Below are 20162 nucleotides of genomic sequence, written 5' to 3'. Positions count from 1 at the left end.
GGTGTGGTCGGTGAGGGTGCCTGAGGCAACATATCACCTAACTTAATATGAAAACTCTTTGTGGCAAAGCCACTTTTTTTACTATTTGCGCATATTTCTGTTAATTGCCAAGGTTAAAAAAACCAATTTTGGTCTACCGCGCACCTACCAAAACGTCCGTACCGTTTTAGTATAATATTATTACAATCATATTTTACCGTCGAGTGCGAGCAACAAAGCGGTATCGCGACCTTGCTTAAATGTTAATTACTAATTTATATGAGAATAGTAATACTACTAATAGGTACATACTTATTTATTGATAAATACACATGATATTTATTATTCTCTTAAATTAAACGGTGTACATTTTGTAATTGTTTTTGTTGTTGTTGTTCTCCTAAATTATACAACATTTTACATATTATATTACCTAAAATTAGTATAGTAATTATAAAAATGGTCTGTGTTACATACATAAAGACATGGAAATTTGATCTTAAAGTATTTAACTCTAAGTAATTACCACTAGTATTAGAATTTAGATTAATAATTATAGAATTTTCTGTATTTAATCCTTTACTAAAAGTTGTCCAGTCCCTACTTTCAAGTATTGTTCCATTAATGAATCGAAATCTTAACCTATAGTGAAGTCTATGTCTAGAGGTCATTGAGATGGTAGTTGGAATCCATGTAAAAAATATTGGAACTGATTCATTATGAATGCGTTTGTATAGTAAGGGTATCCATGAATTATCACTTGAAAAATTTTCACCTTTCAGTTGAACAAATGCAGACACTATTTCCGGAGGTTTATGAACGTAGAAAACATTTTGTACTACTGCAACTAGTGTTATAAATGTAGGACTTAACCAAATCATGGTTTATTGTTGAATATTGGTTAATTTTGTTTAGCAAGAGCTTTAATACAAAAACAACATTTATTTTGTGGTGAAGGAGGTCCATCTACGTGTGTTCGCCAATCTGGTCTATTATAGTGAATAAAACATGGTAATTTTATTTGTAAATCAAACTCTTGTCTATAGTTAGCAGGTAGTTTGTTCCAAATAAATAATAAAGTCATGGGATCCACATATTTTAAAAAGAAATCCATTGGTAGATTTTCTAATTCCTTTGCATTCAATTCTCGCACATTTTTCTTTCCACCTATAATTTGTAATAATTGTTCACATAATATATTATGTTTTTCTTCATTATAAATGTTTGTCACACTATCACTATTATTTTTCACTACACACTTTATTCCAAATAAATATTTTAATGAATTTAATATTTGATTCAACATCTTTTGTGGTTATAGTTGATCTACTCAAAACCAAAGAATAATTTTGCTTTTAACAGATTTTATTACATAATCTTCTACTATGTACATGGTTTGGTTTAAAATTAAAAATTTAATAATAAAAAATATATTTAACTTAACTAACATTTTACAAAACATCTTTTTTTAGAATCCAAGAATTATGTGTCTTATCCATTCCCAACCATTTTACGTAAACTTGGTTCCCTTTACGCCGTAGAATTTTTTCAACCAAATAAACGTCAGGATGTTTTACTTTTTGCAACTCAGCCCCATAAAAACCACCTTGAATTTCCACATTATTTTCATCTTGTAGTAAATAGGTTGTAGGATTTGTTAGATTAATTTTTTTCACTTGAAAGATTTCATTTGACCAATTGGGTGTATATCCTTTTGTGAATGCTTCTCTTTGTTTACTTATACGTACATGATCACCAATTTTAAATTTAGGAATTTTTGGATCAACCATTTTTATATGGTTAAAGTGAAACTTTAAAATGTCTTGTTCATTTTTTTCGTTTACTTCATTTGGTTTTTTTCCAATGCTAGAATGTCTTGTATTATTATATTTTTGCACAATATCATCCAAGATATCGATCCACTTATAATTTCCTCTCAAACTAAATTTTTTCCACATTAAAGTTTTTAAAGTTCGATTTACTCGTTCCACAACACTAGCTTTTACATTTGAAAATGTACTATAATGATTTATTTTAAATTTTTTCATTAATTCCTGAAAATGTTTACCGTAAAATTCCGATCCTCTGTCGGTATGTAGGTTGTTTGGTGGTGTTTTAACATTGCTAAGAATATTTGCCATTGCATCAGCCACATATTTAGCAGTTTTTGACTTTATGGGTTTTGTCCATAAGTATTTTGAAAAAACATTAATAACTACAAGTATATATCGATAACCTTTATTGAGCTTATGATATGGAATCATTTCCACTAAATCTGCCTGCCATAAATCATTAAGTCCTTTAACTATAACACGTCTTCTTGGATATTTTTTCCTACTTAATCTATGCAGCTCATTAACAACATCTTCTTTTATCTTGCTCATGGTTAATGTTTATTGTTCTATTAAAATAGGACATTTTATTATTAATTCTCCATAAAATTGGTCTATCTGAGATTTTGAATCCCGTCGAAATGCAATTAAATCACCTGCCTTTAGTTCTCTTCCTTCCACTCCACCTTGTTTACCATTTATTAATAAATTTACATGTTGTTTTGGAAATTCGCCGGCTATAATAACACCAGAGTCAGTTGGAAATCGATAGGAAACTCGTTTATCTTGGGTTAAAACAAAATTTTTTTCACTTGGGTCATGGTGACCAAGAAATGGCAATGTTATATGGTAAAATAATTTTAAATTTGCAATGTTGACTAAATTAACTTGATTATCATCATCATCAATTCTGGAATATTTATGAAATATGTGAGATCCAAACTTGTCTAAAGTCATCTTTGAAATAAACTTTATTTGTACTTATTTATTGTTTTATTCTACTAAAACGGGACATTTTATTATTAATTCTCCATAAAAAAAGTCAATTGAGGATTTTGGCTCTTTACCAAACTCAATTAGATCTCCTTCTTTTATTTCTCTTCCCTCTAATTTTCCTTTTTTACCATTAATTAATAAGAATATTTCTTTCTTTGGATATTCAGCCCCCTATAATAACACCAGAACTTAATGGAAATTTAAAAAATGTTTTTTTATCAAATATCAAAGTAAATTTCTCATCGTTTGGAAAGCAGTTTCCCATAAATGTTAATGATATGTTGTAAAACAACTTTAGGGGCGTTAATTGAATAAAAGTAATTGTATCAGTTTTACTATAGTTTTTCCTATTTAAGTGAAGATGAGAACCGAACTTGTTCAAAGACATTTTTAAAATACCATATAGTGGTTTAAACAGTCTATAAAATAACTTTTGCTTCCTTTAGCTCTTCAATAATGGAGACTATTTCATTATTATGTCCGGTATGCCCTGCCATTTGTGATGATATAAGTAATTTTAACCGTTCCACTAACTCATTAGGATCATCATAATAGACATAATCAGTTTTTTTATTTGTTAAATTCATCATCATTCCTCCCCCCTTTTTCGAGGTTATTCTAGTACTTCTCGGGCGTGTTTCTGACGGTGGTTTAGGCTTAGAAAAAGGAATGGCACTAGATGTGGAAGTAGATCTTAAAATTCCCTTTTTTATCAAGTACGGTTTTATTATTGTTAAGTATTTTGGGTCGGTAGTGCCTTGAATCTGTGCCTTTGGATCATAGTTTCTTCTATAAGCATTGCTTCTTTGCAATATATCCATGTAATTGTCAAGATCTTTTGAGGTATAACCGCGAGGTTCTTGAAAAAATAAAAGTTCATAGAGACCGGGTGTACCCTCATAGATTAAATCCTGAATCTTAAAATTTTGTTGCACAAAGTCAGCTTCACTGTCGCCAATTTTCCACTTTTCATTTTCTGCATCATGAAATAGGCCATGCGTATTATCTAAATCTCGTTCACTTTTTAAAGATGCATCAACAAAACCTCTTACAAGCGGATGAAATGCTTCAAGATATTGTTCGTATGCCGGACTTCTGGTTAACTCAAAAATACTCTGTCTAATTTCTTTTGTTGTTGGTTCAGTAATGGTAGATTCATCTAAATTATCTCGTCTCGTAGAACTTAGACGAGGCTCCCTTAAAGATGATTGTTGATTAAAAAATACATCATCGTCATTCTCATCGTTTATTTCAAATGTATCTTCTCTTGTTAAAAATGATGGTAATTCCGAAGGTAGATATTTGTTATAAATATTTGTTTGACGTCTTTTTTGCGGTGATAAATCGGTTTTAAATTTTTGAGGAGTAGAAAATGCTGGCGGTGTTAAGGGTTCTGTTTTAATTTTTTCCTCCGCTTTTACAGCTTTAATTAATTCTTTTAAGGGTTCTGTAATTGGTTTAAATTCTTTTTCTTGTCGAAACTGAGACTTGGCCACATCTGTTTTTAAAGATTTTAGTTTTCGTTTTACAGCTTGACGGGCTTGTATTAATTCTTTTACTAACTTTTCATTCATGTTCGCTTCCAAACTATAGGCTTTAAACTAATTAACTCCTTAGTGATATATCTTATTTATTTAAATGAATAAACTGGTCAAATTTATTTCGATACCTTCCAGTCTCAACACCACAATCTTTATCAATAACAATAAAATCAAAATCGGATCGCCAGCAAGTGGAACAGAGATCTTTAAACTGTTGAAATGACATGTCCATATTTACATGATCATCATAGATATGTTTTAAATTGGTTCCGTCTTGTTTAAATATAATTAGTAGGTTTGCATTATCTCTGATTAATTGTTTAGGAATCGATGAGTACGTTTGACATAGGTAAAAACAGTCCGTATATTTATGTCTACCAAAACAAAAATAATCTCGCATAATACTTTGATTACAGCACACAATATCATCAAATATTATTACTGAATTAGGTTTAACGTCAACTGGTGGTACAATATCCTGCTCAAAACACGACTCAAAATAACCTATTCCCCTAAGTGGTTTTAATAATTTTCTTAGAAATTCATATTTTGGTTGATATAATGATTTAGAATACACATAAACATTTTCAAATCGTAATCCGTTGGGGTGTGTTAATAATGTAATCATTACATTAGTTTTTCCACAGCCAGATGGACCCACTATGATTCCCCGTTTTGATTCACCTCCAAACAACTCCCCATGTTTCTTAAATATCTGCCCATTACTGATATTTAGGTCATAATTTTTCACTGGTAACGAAAACTTTTGTTTTTCCAACCACATATTCGAAGTATAAAAGGGTATTAACTATTATATAAAAATCTATTATGACACTAAAGTTCACACCGAAAGGTGGCTCCTTAAATACTGTAATTATTAAATTACCATTTGAATTACACATTCCTGGTTATAATTTTTGTGGGCCCGGTACAAGATTGGAAAAACGTTTAGCTGCCGGTCATCAAGGCGTAAATAAACTTGACGAAGCGTGTAAAAATCACGACATTGCATACAGTAAATTTTCTAGCGTAAAAAGTCGTAACAAGGCCGATAGGATATTGGCTGACCAAGCAATCAATCGGTTTAGGTCAAGTGATGCAGGTGTGGGTGAACGTTTAAGCGCCCTAGGAATTGCAGGTATAATGAAAGCAAAATCCAAATTGGGGATGGGTTTAACAAAAAAGAAAAATAGAAAAAAAGCGTCTGCAAGTAAAAGAAAAAAAGGTATAATCGGAAAGTCTTATAAAAAGTTAAACGTTACAACCAATGGTGCCTTAAAACGTCTTAAAAAAAGGAAAATTTCTTCAAAAAGAATAATTCCTATTCCAAAAATCAAAGGTGGTGTCCTTCCTTTAATTCCAATATTTGCAGGGCTATCTGCCTTAGGCGCTTTAGGAGGAGGGGCAGCAAGCATTGCTAAAGCCATTAATGATACAAAGGCAGCACAACAAAAATTAGAAGAAAATAAAAGACATAATCGTGTCATGGAAGAGATAGCTATTGGGAAAAAAGGAAGTGGTCTTTACTTAAAACCATATAAAAATGGTTATGGGTTATATCTAAAACCAAAAAACTATTAAATATATTACCTCACAATAAGCCGTTAACAAACCTAGATATAAATAGGTATATTAAAAAATTAAACATTTCTCATTTTAGAGGCATCTTCATGCGAGATAAATTACCAAAAGTAATTAGAAAAATTGAAAGTGGAATTATAAACTTGGATAGTAATTCTGGTCCAGGTACACATTGGACGGCATACGTTAAAAAAAATAAAAAAATAAGTTATTTTGATAGCTTCGGTAATCTAAGGCCCCCTAAAGAAGTTATTGCATATTTTTTAAGTGATGGTAATAAAAATTTAATTAGCTATAACCATGATCCGTATCAAACATATGATAAATCTAACTGTGGACAGCTATGTCTACATTTCCTTTATAATAATAGGTAACCAAATTGTTTAATCCAGATAAAAAATAAACAGTTATCAAGAAGCATGTCATCGTTTACCATAACACTTTCAGCTAAAAGTAGCATACTTTCGGCAAATTTTAATCCACCTATTTATTTAGATGATAATTCAGATTATGTTGTGGGTTTGACAAATTTTGAGACATTTTATACAATTCCCAATATTGATTATTCAAATAATAGGGTTTATTATGGAAGTAAAGGAGATTTCATAGAAATACCTCTGGGAAGCTATGAAATTGAAGATTTAAATCAACTACTACAGGAGAAATTTGAAGAAAGGGAAATATCCTTTCTTTTACGTGCAAACAATAATACCCTAAAGTGTAAAATTAAATCATCTACAGATATCGTTTTTAAAAAGGGAACTATTGGAGAGCTTTTAGGCTTTAAAAGTGACCAAACAATTAAGGGTGATAAGAAATATCATGAGTCAGATTTTCCAGCAGAGATAATAAAAGTAAATTCTCTTTGTGTGGATTGTAGTATAGCCGAAGGATCATACCTGAACGGACAACCCGTTCACATTATTCATCAATTCTTTCCCAATGTTCCACCTGGATATAAAATTATTGAAAGTCCACAAAATATCATTTATTTTCCAGTCGTTGTAAAGGTGATAGATAAAATTATTGTAAAAATTATAGATCAAGAGGGAGACGTAATCAACTTTAGAAACGAAACCGTTACCATTAGGCTACACATTAAAAAATTGGAATAATGGCTATCTTATATAATAAAAAGGAAAATGGAATGTTTACAAATAAAGTATATAAAGTTAAACATAAAAAAAATAAATTTAGTTATAACTTTAATTTGAAACCGTTAAGTAAGTCTAATAGAAACTTTTTAAAATCACTTGGATTTATCATATTGTAAAACGTAAATTAAAAAAAAAAAATGTCCTCAATTCTTAATGTTACGGAAAAGCTCATAATGGATAATTCTATTACACATTATGAAACACATTCCTATGAACCATACCTACCAACAAAACTGGGAAATAACGATGAAATAGTGATTCCCGTTAATGAAGTTGAAAAGTATACTTTACCTGGAGAAAGTTCACTCTATATAGAGGGAAAATTAACCAAGAGTGATGGAACAGTTTCAAAAAAAGCATCATTTATCAACAATGGAGTAGCTTTTCTATTTAAAGAAATGAGGTATCAGCTCAATGGTGTAACAATTGATTCCGTGCGAGATGTAGGTATGACATCAACACTAAAAGGATACCTATCATACAATAATAATGAAGTAAATAAGCTTGAAAATGCCGGATGGTATTTGCCAACAACTACTACTACTACTACTACTACTACTACTGAAAAAAAATCAATAGTGGATGAAAAAACGGGTTTTTTTAATGTAAGCATTCCATTAAAAACTCTCATGGGATTTTTTGAAGATTATAAAAAAGTGATAATAAATTCTAAACAAGAACTGATTCTAGTTAGAGATCATACTGATAATAATGCTGTTACGACTACGGAAGCAAATGAATCATTAAAGGTAACCCTGAGTAAGGTATCCTGGAATGTACCTCATATTTCTGTAGGAATATCACAAGAATTGCTTCTTACAAAAATTATTGATAAGAATGTCGACATCGAAGTTGGGTTTAGATGTTGGGAATTAATTGAATACCCAGAGCTTCTTAAAACTAATAGACATAATTGGCCAGTGAAAACATCAACTAAGATAGAAACACCCCGTCACGTAATTATTGCATTCCAAAGTGGTAAACGAGATCAGCTTAAGGAAGATATGAGTAAATTTCATGATATTAATTTAAGGTCTATAAGAGTATTTCTAAACTCTGAACGGTACCCTTATATAGACCTTAATTTAGATATCAAACAAAACAAATTTGCAACCCTCTATGAAATGTATTCACAATTTCAATCCACCTATTATTCAAAGACCGATGAACCGATGTTTAATCCCGAACAGTTTAAAACCATAGCACCAATCTCTTATATAAATTGTATTCATCAAAAAGAATTGCTTCAGTCAGGTCCGGTAGTTATGCGAGTCGAGTTTGAGTTAAATAGTGATTTAGACAAAGATACTTCAGCTTACTGTTTGGTGATATACGATCGCGTATTTACCTATAACCCTCTTACAAAAATAGTGAGGCAAATATAATTGTTTAAAAAAAAATATGAATTTTTTAATAGTGGATGTTCAAGGTTTTAAACTTGAAAACCAAAAGTTTCTTCCTAAAGAATTGGCTGTCTATGATGGAGAAAAAATAAGCCATTTTGTGTTTAAGCCACCATTTGCATTGGATCAATTATCAAATGAAATTATTAAAGAAGCCAAATGGGCAATGATAAATCAACACTGCATTCCTTGGTACGAAGGATATACCCCAGTTTATGAATTTTCTGAAATATTGAAAAATCTTACAGATAAAGAAAATATACATAGGATATATGTAAAAGGAAAAGATGCATGCAAATATGTAGAAAAGTATTCACTGAAACCTGTTATCGAAATTAAAGAGAATGTCGAGGAGAAGGAAAAAGAAGTGGAGATGGAAAAAACTGAACCTCTATGCTTTTATCACTCTCGATCACATTGTTTTTGTGCACTTGTTAATGTATATTCTTTATATAACAAACTAAAGCCTATGTGTTATTAAAAATAGATTTTATGATTTAAATAATGCATGTTGTATAATTTCTAACTTTAGTTTGCTAAAAGTTATAGTGAAAGATACACGCACGTTGTCCAAGGTAAACAACTAGCATCATGTATATTTTAGACGTTCAAGGATTTCAATATAAAAAAAGTCCATTTCTTTGTAAGGAGATTGCTATAATTGATATGGAAAATGGTGACGTTTTTCATCATTTTGTTAAATTTCCATTTCCATTTCACTGGTTTCAACGGTTTGATGATAATGCCAGTTTTGAAGGGAAACAAATGGATTGGATAACAAGAAATCTACATGGATTGCCTTGGGACTTTACTGACGTCAACTATTTACCCTTGGAAGGTCTTTATGCATTTTTAAAAGACACTATTAAACCAAATAGGACAATGAATGTTAAAGGTTTGACAAAAAAAATGTGGTTAAGTAGTATAATTCCAAATAATATTATAGACTTGTTAGAGTTGGGTTGTTTAAATTTAAATTGTCTTATTAGTCAAAGTGGTCGTAAATACCACTGCAAAAAACATATTTATAATAATTTAAGGTGCGCCAAGGAAAATGTTTATATTTTAAGGGATTGGTATATGAATAAAATTGATTAAATTTCAATTATATACTTGTTTTATTTATTAATTTTAAATGTAAAATTAAAAACGTTTTTAATCACTTGCTGTTTAAAATAATAGTTAATATAGGTACACTTGTTTTATTACTAATCAAATAAGTACATAAGAAAATTTTTGTTTTTTTTTTTTTATTGGTTTTATGTCAAGCCATTTTAAAAAAATAAAACAATGAATTTAATATCTCGATATTGGATATCTTTACTAGTTAGATTAATAAGAATTTATTTTTAGAAACTCAACCATTTAAAATAAAAAACTGATTTTAAAATATATTTTATTTATATTCATTTAAGTCAAATACAGAGTATTTTTGCGTCTCAAACTCATCTGCACCTTCATCAGGTATTTCAATTAATTGGGATGGTCCAGCTGTAGTAGTAGTAGAGTCTCGGAATGTTCGGTTTTCCAAAATTTTAATTTTTTTTTTATTCGGTTCCTCTTTATCTCTACCGTCCGTTAAAGCGTGACGTTCATCCTCTTCCAGTTCCACAGCTCGGTAAAAGTTTACCTCTGTAAACTCCCGCATAGCCTTGAGGAACAGTTGTAGCTCCTCTTCATCACTAGCTGCCACCCGTAAATATTTTACGGGTAAGCCCTTCACTTTTTGTGCAACTGTTTCGTTGCGGGGCGAGTAAGAGAGGTAGAGGTGAACTCTACCCTGTACTATTTTAATATCCTTCTTTCCAAATCTATGAAAAAAAAAAATCAAAATTTTTATTTACAAAAATAAAAATATTAACTTTCAATAATAATAATAATAATAATAATGGCTAAACATTTTCGAAATTTTAAATTAAAAAAATACTTACTTGAACAAATTTTTTAACATCACCACTAATAGTTTATTGGATAACTTTTTTCGATCAACAGATTCGAAAATGAAGGTTGATTCTACATTCATTGTAGTAGTTAGTTGATGAAGTTGATGAGTTGTTAAGATTAACTTTATGTATAAGACGATGGTGCTTTTATACTAGAAAATTTGCCTAAGCGAGTAATTGGTAATTATTCTAATAAGGTTTTACATGTTAAACAACATTTATGCATCTTAAAGATAATTGGAATTTATAATTATTGCAGATTTATTTATGTTTGCAAAATGACCTTAACATTTAGCAACGTGATGCAATTATTATAATAGGTGTGTAATAAAATAATACCCGTCTTGTTAAATGCGAAAAAAAAAAATGTAAATGGAATACATGATATTAGTATATTTATACGAGACATATGAAAATATCTGATTCAATTTAATTCTACAACGTAAACTTATAACACTTATTCTCATCATAATGTCTACTACAAAAGAAGTTAGCGAGTTGAGTGAAAAAATGTTGTTAAAAATTGGCGAACTTGGTAAGCTTATAAAAAATAAAAATGATTATTGCAAGTGGATAAAATTTTTAAATAAAAATATTTTAATTTTAAAAAAATTTTTAAGAAGTCAGGAAAAAATAGATAGAAAATCTATGATTAAATTAGAATCAAATTTAAGTATTTTTAAAAATTATCGAGAACAATTTAAATACAAAAAGAATAATAATAAAAAGGGGAAACAATTAGTTTGGACTGCATTGGAATCATGTTTTAATAATCGTATAAGAACTGGAGCAATTGTTAACTTTAATATTAAGGACCCGCTGATATTTTTCAAAAAAGCTCTTAGATCATTTTTATGTCAAGTACGAAAGGAACTCAAAAAATCTTTGTTAAAAATAAATGTTATATTTTTATGTAATTTTATTAAACCTCAAACTGGTGAAATTGAATTAAAACATTTTACCACCAAAAATCAAATAGTTGATCGTAACACCGATTTGAGAAAATTTTATAATGATTACATAAAAACTAATATTTTAACAAAGTTAGAGGAGTTTCAAGAGAGAGATTCCGGTTGGGCACTGTATGAAATTTTACAATTAAAAATTAATTTTAATAATTATACCCCTATAAATATTGGCTATTCTACTTACATTACGGTGCCGAAATTTATTCAAAATACTAAGGGGGTTCTTAATATTAAAAATAATGATAAATACTGTTTTCTCTGGTGTATTGTGGCCGCTCTTAATCCCTGTAATACAAATCAAAATCCATGTAGAACATCTTCATATCCTCATTTTAGTGAAATTTTAAAATATGACAATATTAGTTTTCCAATTAGAATAAAAGATATAAGTAAATTTGAGAAAATGAATAATATCGGAGTGAATGTATTTAGTTTGGAGAAAAAAGAAGTTGTACCTGTATGTCTGAGTCAATATGACTTTTTAGTTAAGGTTAATTTATTAATACTTTCTATAAATCAAGAGGATAATTTTAATACAGATGACGATGATGATGATGATAATAATGGTTTAGGTCAGCATATCTTACAATTTCATAGAACATATCATTTTGTATTAATTAAAAATTTATCAAGATTATTAAATAAGCAAATTGGTGATATTACTAATAAAAAAGTTTATTGTGACAGATGTTTAAATTATTTCTATTCTGAACAAGTTTTAAATAAGCATATGTTTGCCTGTAAAAAAATGAATAAAATTAAAGTATCACTTCCATCTGAAAGGGAAAAGAATATATCATTTTCACATTTTAAAAATAAAGAAAAAGTTCCATTTGTCATTTATGCCGATATTGAGAGTATATTAGAAAAATATGAGGATTTAAATGTTAATGTAAATAAATATCAAAAACATATTCCATGCAGTATTGCTTATTATTTATTATGTAGCTATGATAATTCTCTATCAAAATTTGAGCTATATACGGGGCAAGACTGTATAAGTTGGTTTTGCTTAAAACTACAAAAATTAGCACATCAATTAAATCCTATATTTTATAATATTGTTTCAATGTTACCCTTGTCGACATCAGAGCAAGAATCATTTAACACATCTACTATGTGTCATATTTGTCAAAAGCCTTTTAGTGAAGATGATATAAAAGTTAAAGATCATTGTCATTTTACGGGTAAATATAGGGGTAGTGCTCACTTTTTATGTAATCTCAATTATAAAGATGATCATATTATACCTGTAATATTTCACAACCTTTCTGGCTACGATAGTCACTTTATTATACGGAAATTGACAACCGAAATACCGGGCTCGGTTACCTTATTACCTGTTAACAAGGAAAAATTTATATCTTTTTCAAAATATATAGAAAATACAAGTATTCAATTTAGATTTTTGGATTCTTTTCGATTTATGTCTAGCAGCTTAGATCGATTGAGTTCCTACCTAAGTTCTTCTGAAAAATATATTACTAAAAGTTTTTGCAAAAATGAGACTGAATTTAATCTTATATCAAGAAAAGGTATATTTCCATATGATTATCTTGATTGTTGGGAAAAACTAAAGGAAAATAGCTTACCATCGATTGATGCTTTTTACTCCAAACTTAAAAAATCTAATGTAACACAGACTGATTATAACTTTGCTGTTAAAATTTGGGAATCATTTCAAATTCAAAATTTACAAGAATATTTAGAGTTATACTTAAAGACTGATATTTTACTTTTGGCAGATGTTTTTGAAAATTTCCGAAAAGTTTGTTATAAAACATATGGTTTAGAATGTCTAAAATATTTTACTGCCCCTGGATTGGCCTACGATTCTTGCCTTTTAATTTCAAAAGTTACATTAGAATTAATTACCGATATTGATCAAATAATGATGATTGAAAGCGGAATTAGAGGTGGAGTATCTCAGTGTAGTAATCGTTATGGTAAAGCTAACAATAAATATATGGAGAATGAGTTTAACCCCGATCTGCCATCATCATATTTAATGTACTTTGACATTAACAATTTATATGGAACAGCAATGAGTGAATCGCTTCCTACTGGTGATTTTAAGTGGGTTGACATAAGTGTCTACTATTCGGAAAATATTATTAATACACCAGACGATTCAGATGTAGGGTATATACTTGAAGTAGATTTGGAATATCCTAAGGAACTCCACGATCTACACAAGGATTTACCTCTATGTCCAGAACGCTTAATACCACCTGTCACATCATCAAAACAACCTAAATTATTGACAACACTTTTTAATAAGAAAAACTATGTTATTCATTACAGAAGTTTAAAACAAGCTTTATCTCTTGGTTTACAACTTACTAAAGTTTATAAAATTTTAAAATTTAAACAATCACCTTGGCTAAAAACTTACATTGATTTAAATACAAATTTGAGAAAACAAAGCCAAAATGAATTTGAAAAAAACTTTTTTAAGTTAATGAATAATGCAGTTTTCGGAAAAACTATGGAAAACGTGAGGAAATACAAAGATGTTAAAGTAGTAACTACTTGGCTCGGTCGATATGGAGCAAAAAATTACATTTCAAAACCTAATTTCCATAGTTTAACCATTTTTGATGATGACATGGTTATAATTGAAATGTCAAGGTTAAATATTAAATTTAATAAACCTATATATGCGGGTTTTAGTATTTTAGAAATTTCTAAACTTTTTTTATATGATTTTCATTATAATTATATTAAACCTAAATTTAATACAGATGCCAAACTATTATATACTGACACTGATTCTTTAATTTACCATTTTCACGTGGAAGATATCTATGAATTTATTAGAAATGATACAGATAGATTTGACACTTCTGATTATCCTGTAGACAACATTTATAATATTCCTTTAGTTAATAAGAAAGTATTAGGATTAATGAAAGATGAGAATAATGGCAAAATTATGAGTGAATTTGTAGGTCTTAAATCAAAAATGTATGCATTAAAACTGTTTGATTCAGATAAAGTTGTTAAAAAGGCTAAAGGTATTACTAATACTTCAATGAAAACAATAACATTTGATGACTATTATAACTGTTTATTTCATAAAGACACATTTTATACACAAGAACATTTAATTCGAAGTAAAAAACATGAGGTCTACACAATAAACCAGAGAAAAGTTGCTCTTACTCCATACGATGATAAAAGAATTATTAATTATATATATACCGATACACTACCTTGGGGTTATAATCAATAAATTTATTTTATCCATTTTCAATAAAATTTTTTTATACATTTAAGCCGATCAAGAAGTAAGTCCAATTTTAAAATATACAAAAATCACACCTCACGCATATACACCCGAAAAGGGTAGTAGACTGGCTGCTGGATATGATTTAAAAAGTAATCATGACACAATAATACCAGCTAAAGGAAAAACTCTAATATCAACTGGACTTAAATTTGAGCTACCGAAAAACTGCTATGGCAGGATTGCTCCAAGGTCTGGTTTAGCTGTAAACCACTTTATTGATGTAGGCGGTAAGTTTTATTTTTTTTACAAAAATATATTGTAATAATGAAATTTTTTTTAATTAGCTGGCGTTATCGATGAGGACTATCGAGGTGAAATTAAGATCCTACTGTTCAATCACTCGGATGAGGATTTTCACGTTAGAACTGGCGACATGATAGCTCAAATAATATGTGAAAGGATCTTCTATCCAGAACTTCAAGAAGTCAACAACATGTCCAGCACAGAACGTGGAGAAAAAGGATTCGGCTCCACAGAAAAAAATATGTAAAACAAATAAAGTGATTTGTTTTAATTTTTAAGAAATGATTTTTATAAAAGTAAATAAAATTGTTGTTATTATTATTTTATTTAAAATTATAGATATAACTTAAAAATATATTTTTTAAATATCTAAATTCTTTTACTTAAATTAAATAAAAATATATTTATTTCTACAACAATGTGTTTTATTAAACGTGTTCATCAATAAATAAGTATGTACCTATTAGTAGTATTACTATTCACATATATAAATTAGTAATTAACATTTAAGCAAGGTCGTCGTCGTCGTCTCGGTTACCGATACCGCTTTGTTGCTCGCACTCGACGGTAAAATATGATTGTAATAATATTATACTAAAACGGTACGGACGTTTTGGTAGGTGCGCGGTAGACCAAAATTGGTTTTTTTAACCTTGGCAATTAACAGAAATATGCGCAAATAGTAAAAAAAGTGGCTTTGCCACAAAGAGTTTTCATATTAAGTTAGGTGATATGTTGCCTCAGGCACCCTCACCGACCACACCCTATGCTAATTACTTCTTCGGCGTTGCGTCATAACTTCTTCGGCTACGGAACGCCATCCACATCTGAAGAAATTGATGAGACACGCTGATGACTTCTTTAGATAATTACTTCTTTGGCAATTAGTCATAACTTCTTCTTCTTCTTATTACTACTTCTTCAGCGTTACGTCATCACTTCTTCGGCTACACCTAAAGGGCACTTCTGTCGACGACATATTGTGTCTTCTTCAGATCTGCATGACCTCGACGGCACAGCTCAAGAACAAATACCATCCACTTCTTCAGATGCGGATGGCATGTGTCATCAACTTCTTCAGATGTGGATGGCATGTGTCACAGAAACGTGGTAAGATAACTACTTATGTGGAACAAATTTTAAGATATAAGTAGGTTTCACGTAAATATTATAAAGAATAATTTAAATAATTCATAAGACTTAATACCGATGGTAATATAACTTCTTGATTAATAATTTTTTGTAAAAAGTAACCCATTTTGTCATGTGATTCAATATCTGAAAAATTGTGCAGCCTAGTGAGATCTGTAAAGTAAGGGGTTGTGAGTGAGGATGTTAATAGAAATAGAAAATAGGCTACATTTTAAGTTTTAAGCGACACAGGAAAATTCTCAATTACCAGTTGTTACAACTATACTTAAAACTATAAAAAGATACCTAGTAACAAAAAAAAACATTTTGTTTAAAGACCCCGCATCACGGTTATACAGGACGTCAATAGAGGTGGTCAATTAGAGGAAAGTTGAGCAATATAGTGTCCTTTTATAATAAAATCTAAATACTTCCTAAATTTTGCAAAAAACTGAAATTTGGCAAAATCATTTTATTTTTTTTTCTGGCGTTATTTCAAAATATATGACAAAAGTATTTATTAAATGAATAAATTATTGTGACCACTTTTTCTCGCCTATACGATGACACCTTTAAATTTAAAATACGACGTTCTGTCTTTAAAGAGCCATCATCAACTTTGTTTTTCTTTGTCGGCGCTATATTGACCATTTGCAGTTTAACGACGCGGGAATCTTTGGGCGCCCGGCCGTTTTGTTATTTTTTTAAGACAAGGGCGATGATGATAACAGCGCTTTTATTTATTTTGTTATTGCCGATATTTAAATGCGCTGTGATCTCGCATAAATAACTAGATAAATGTGGTGGTCAAGTAATGTATTGGAAGGTGCTATCTCTTACAACTTAAATTTTATTAACAAATAATAAATTACTTACCAAAATCCTTTTTTGAGACAAAAATAAATAAATAAAAACAAAAGAAAAATTCAATAAGCTTTTATTTATTAATTAGAAAATTAACAAAAATATTAAATAAAGGTGATGATATAGGTAGGTTTCACGTAAATATAAAGAGTAAATTAAATAATTAAAGATTTAATATCTATATACGATACTATAGTTTTTTAGAGTGAATAATTTATTGCAAAAAGTAGCCCGTAATGTGATTTTTGACAATACGGGTTTGTGAAACCAGCCAATATCTCAAAAACTGTGTAGGGTAGTGAGATCTGTGAAGTACACTTTTTTTGAACAAAAATATTGAAAAATAGATACCTTTAACTGAAATTAATATAAAAATAAAATCGCAAAATTTAAAAGGTTTTGAATAAGGGTGTAACAACACTATAAAATATAGAAAATATGCCACATTTTAATTTGCAATACAGGCAAACACTTAATTACTAATTCTTAAAACTAGAAAAAGTTAATAAGAAAAAAAACAAATATTTTGTTTAACAGTATGAAGGGTCTCATCGCGATTATACAGGATATCCAAAATAAGGATGAGCAGTAAATAGTTTAATTAGGCGAAAGTTGCGCAATATAAATGTAATGATTAAATAAATGCAATCTAAACATTGGAAAAATGCCAAATACTTCCTAATATTCAGGAAAAAGGTGAAATTTGGCAAAATGGTTTTTTTATTTTTTTCTGGCGTTATTTGAAAATATAAAATAAAATCATTTATACATTGTTGTAAACACTTTCTCTCATTTACAAGTTAACATTTTTAACTTTTAAATACGACGTTCCTTCTTTAGAGAGTCATAATCAACTTTGTTTCTTCTTGTCGACGCCATGTTGGCCACTTGCAGTTTTGAATAACCCTTTTAATTACTTTATCAACGAGGTAATTTCTAGCTAGTAGTTGGAATCATCCCTATTAAATATTATATACCTCTCTCTCTTTTAAATACAATTTCGAATTTCAAAAAATTCAAAACATACTTTATTCATAAATACATGGTACCTACTTGTTGACATGGTACTTTTATGATATAAAATAGGCACATTAATCGACATATTACTAACACATAATTTAAAAACAATACACAATAGTGGGTTCAACATACTAGTATAAACACAAAATGTATTTTCAATTTCAAAGCAAGACGACTTAAAATTTTTTTAGAGTAACATCACAAATTCTAACCTTTACATCTTTACTAAAAACTAATTAGGTATATACTATTGGCCTATTCCTATCTATCTTCAAAAAATTCTAATGCTATAAAAATATTTGCTTTTAAGAAGTTTCGTTAAGGACTTTTTAAAGCGAGGAGACTTTTATGACATTTGGAAAATGATTAAAAATTTTTATGGTCAAGTAAATAAGAGAATTCTTAGTTCACTTTTCGGGATGGGCATTGGAATATAGTATTTTTTTCTGATATTATAATGTTTTAAGGAGCCATTATTTTAAAGATACAATTTATATTTTTTGTATATTAGTCAAGCAGACTCAACAATAAACAAGCAACACAAGGAAAGTATCTTTAAATAGGGGTCTGCATGTCCTGTGGAGATTTATGACACATATATTTAATGGCTTGTTTTTTAAAAACAAACATCGAGTCAAAAAGCCGTTTACTAATGCAACTCCAAAATGTTATTCCATACTGTAGGTATTTTTGTATGAAAGTAAGTTCCAACTTTCGACAAAAAAAATATCAATCTCAGTTCATTTAAAACCATTCTAACAGCATAACATCGTCTAGCCAGTTTTTGCCTCCTGACATATCTCCATAAAACTTAGGTTTATGATCGATAACAATTCCAAGAAATCTGTTAAAATTATTCACTTCCAATTCTTTGTTGTGAATCATGAACTGCTCTGAGCATAAAAACTTAACAATTTAGTCTTATCTATGTTTAAAGACATCAAATTAGCATCAAACCACTGTTTAATCATTAATAAATCTTTAGAAATTGTTCTAGGTTAATGTGCTTTTATTATTGTCCATAAGATAGTGGTGTCATCTGCAAAAATAGTGAAGAATCCTCTTATCTGGAGCGACCCCAGGTCATTTATATACAATAGAAATAAAATAGGACCGAGAAACGAACCCGGCTTACTACACAAAGTTCAGACAAACTGCCATTTGGCCAAACAAACTTTTTTCTGTCTAACAAAATAAAATTTTAACCATTCTAGAGCAACTCTCCTAAACCCATATCTAGAAAGCTTACCGAGCAATATTCCATGGTTGACACAGTCAAAGTGTTTAGAGAAGTCGCAGAATACCGCTGCATCAAAGTGACCTTCTTCAAGCTCAAATATAATCTCTCCAGGAATGAAAACATTACTCGACATTCATTTAATATGTTATTTTTTTTAATTAGGAAAGCTACCATTCGTACTATAACCAGTTTCTCAATAACTTTAAAGGCTTTTTAGGCTTTATTTTTATCTTTTTCATGAATGAATTTCATCATGAAAACAATTATTGAAAATACTTAAAACACTAAAGACCATAAACATAATATATTGATTTAAAATTTTCTTAAAGTAAAAAAAAGAAAAAGAGAAAATGGCTCTCATATACATGAAGAGACAGTATTTTTAAGAGTTCGGATTGATTTTTGTAGATAAAATAGATAATTTTCTGTGAGGTTTATAATTAGATTTTTTTAAAGATTTTCTAATAAGATTTTGAGATTCCCATATTAGGTTGTTATAAATCAAAGTCTTAATTAATATACGCACACTGATTAATTTTGCCTAAAGAAGCCATCGTCTCACAAACTAAACACATTTACATATACCTATCTATCTATTTGTGATTATGATATCCAAGAAAAATTTTTAACAACTACCAAATTGCAATACGGCAAACACGAACCTGTGCAAAAACTCTCCCACACGACTCGGATGATCGGCCGATTACTAATGAGAAGCGACGGACGAAATTATTTTCGCGCATACTGGAGAGAATCGCCATCTATTTTTCACGCATATTTGCGGTCACGTTTTAGCCCATAAGGTTGCGTATCTTCCCAAATATTCAATCAACGATACAACTTAAAAATACTATAGAAACACAACACAGAGTTAAAATAAAGAAAACTTTAAGTCAAAGTCTCTACAAGGATTTATGTAACAATTTGAAACATGGTGCTTTTTTCGGGTATAATAGACTTTTTCTTGGAGGT

At 29.4% G+C, this 20162-nt stretch overlaps 3 protein-coding genes across 3 annotated transcripts in view; 2 read left to right on the top strand and 1 right to left on the bottom strand.

Moving 5' to 3' along the window:
• LOC126742871 (calcium-activated potassium channel slowpoke) overlaps positions 1-20162 on the top strand; it is a 205391-nt gene that overhangs the window by 165232 nt on the left and 19997 nt on the right. The window lies entirely within an intron of this gene.
• LOC126742883 (uncharacterized) lies at positions 9872-10563 on the bottom strand. The gene is made up of 2 exons (XM_050449735.1): positions 10421-10563; positions 9872-10300 (listed from the first exon to the last, which is right to left on the bottom strand). Exons 1-2 carry the CDS (start codon positions 10510-10512, stop codon positions 9886-9888), a joined length of 507 nt encoding a protein of 168 aa, XP_050305692.1. The 5' UTR covers positions 10513-10563; the 3' UTR covers positions 9872-9885.
• On the top strand, positions 10859-15309 carry LOC126742882 (deoxyuridine 5'-triphosphate nucleotidohydrolase-like). The gene is made up of 3 exons (XM_050449734.1): positions 10859-10967; positions 14680-14919; positions 14977-15309. The coding sequence occupies exons 1-3, from the start codon at positions 10904-10906 to the stop codon at positions 15180-15182; spliced, it is 510 nt and encodes a 169-aa protein (XP_050305691.1). The 5' UTR covers positions 10859-10903; the 3' UTR covers positions 15183-15309.

This window comes from Anthonomus grandis, chromosome 12 (assembly GCF_022605725.1).
Source record: "Anthonomus grandis grandis chromosome 12, icAntGran1.3, whole genome shotgun sequence".
Classification (NCBI taxonomy): domain Eukaryota; kingdom Metazoa; phylum Arthropoda; class Insecta; order Coleoptera; family Curculionidae; genus Anthonomus; species Anthonomus grandis.
Note: the sequence above shows the minus strand (reverse complement) of the source record. Positions and strands in the feature narration are given on the sequence as shown.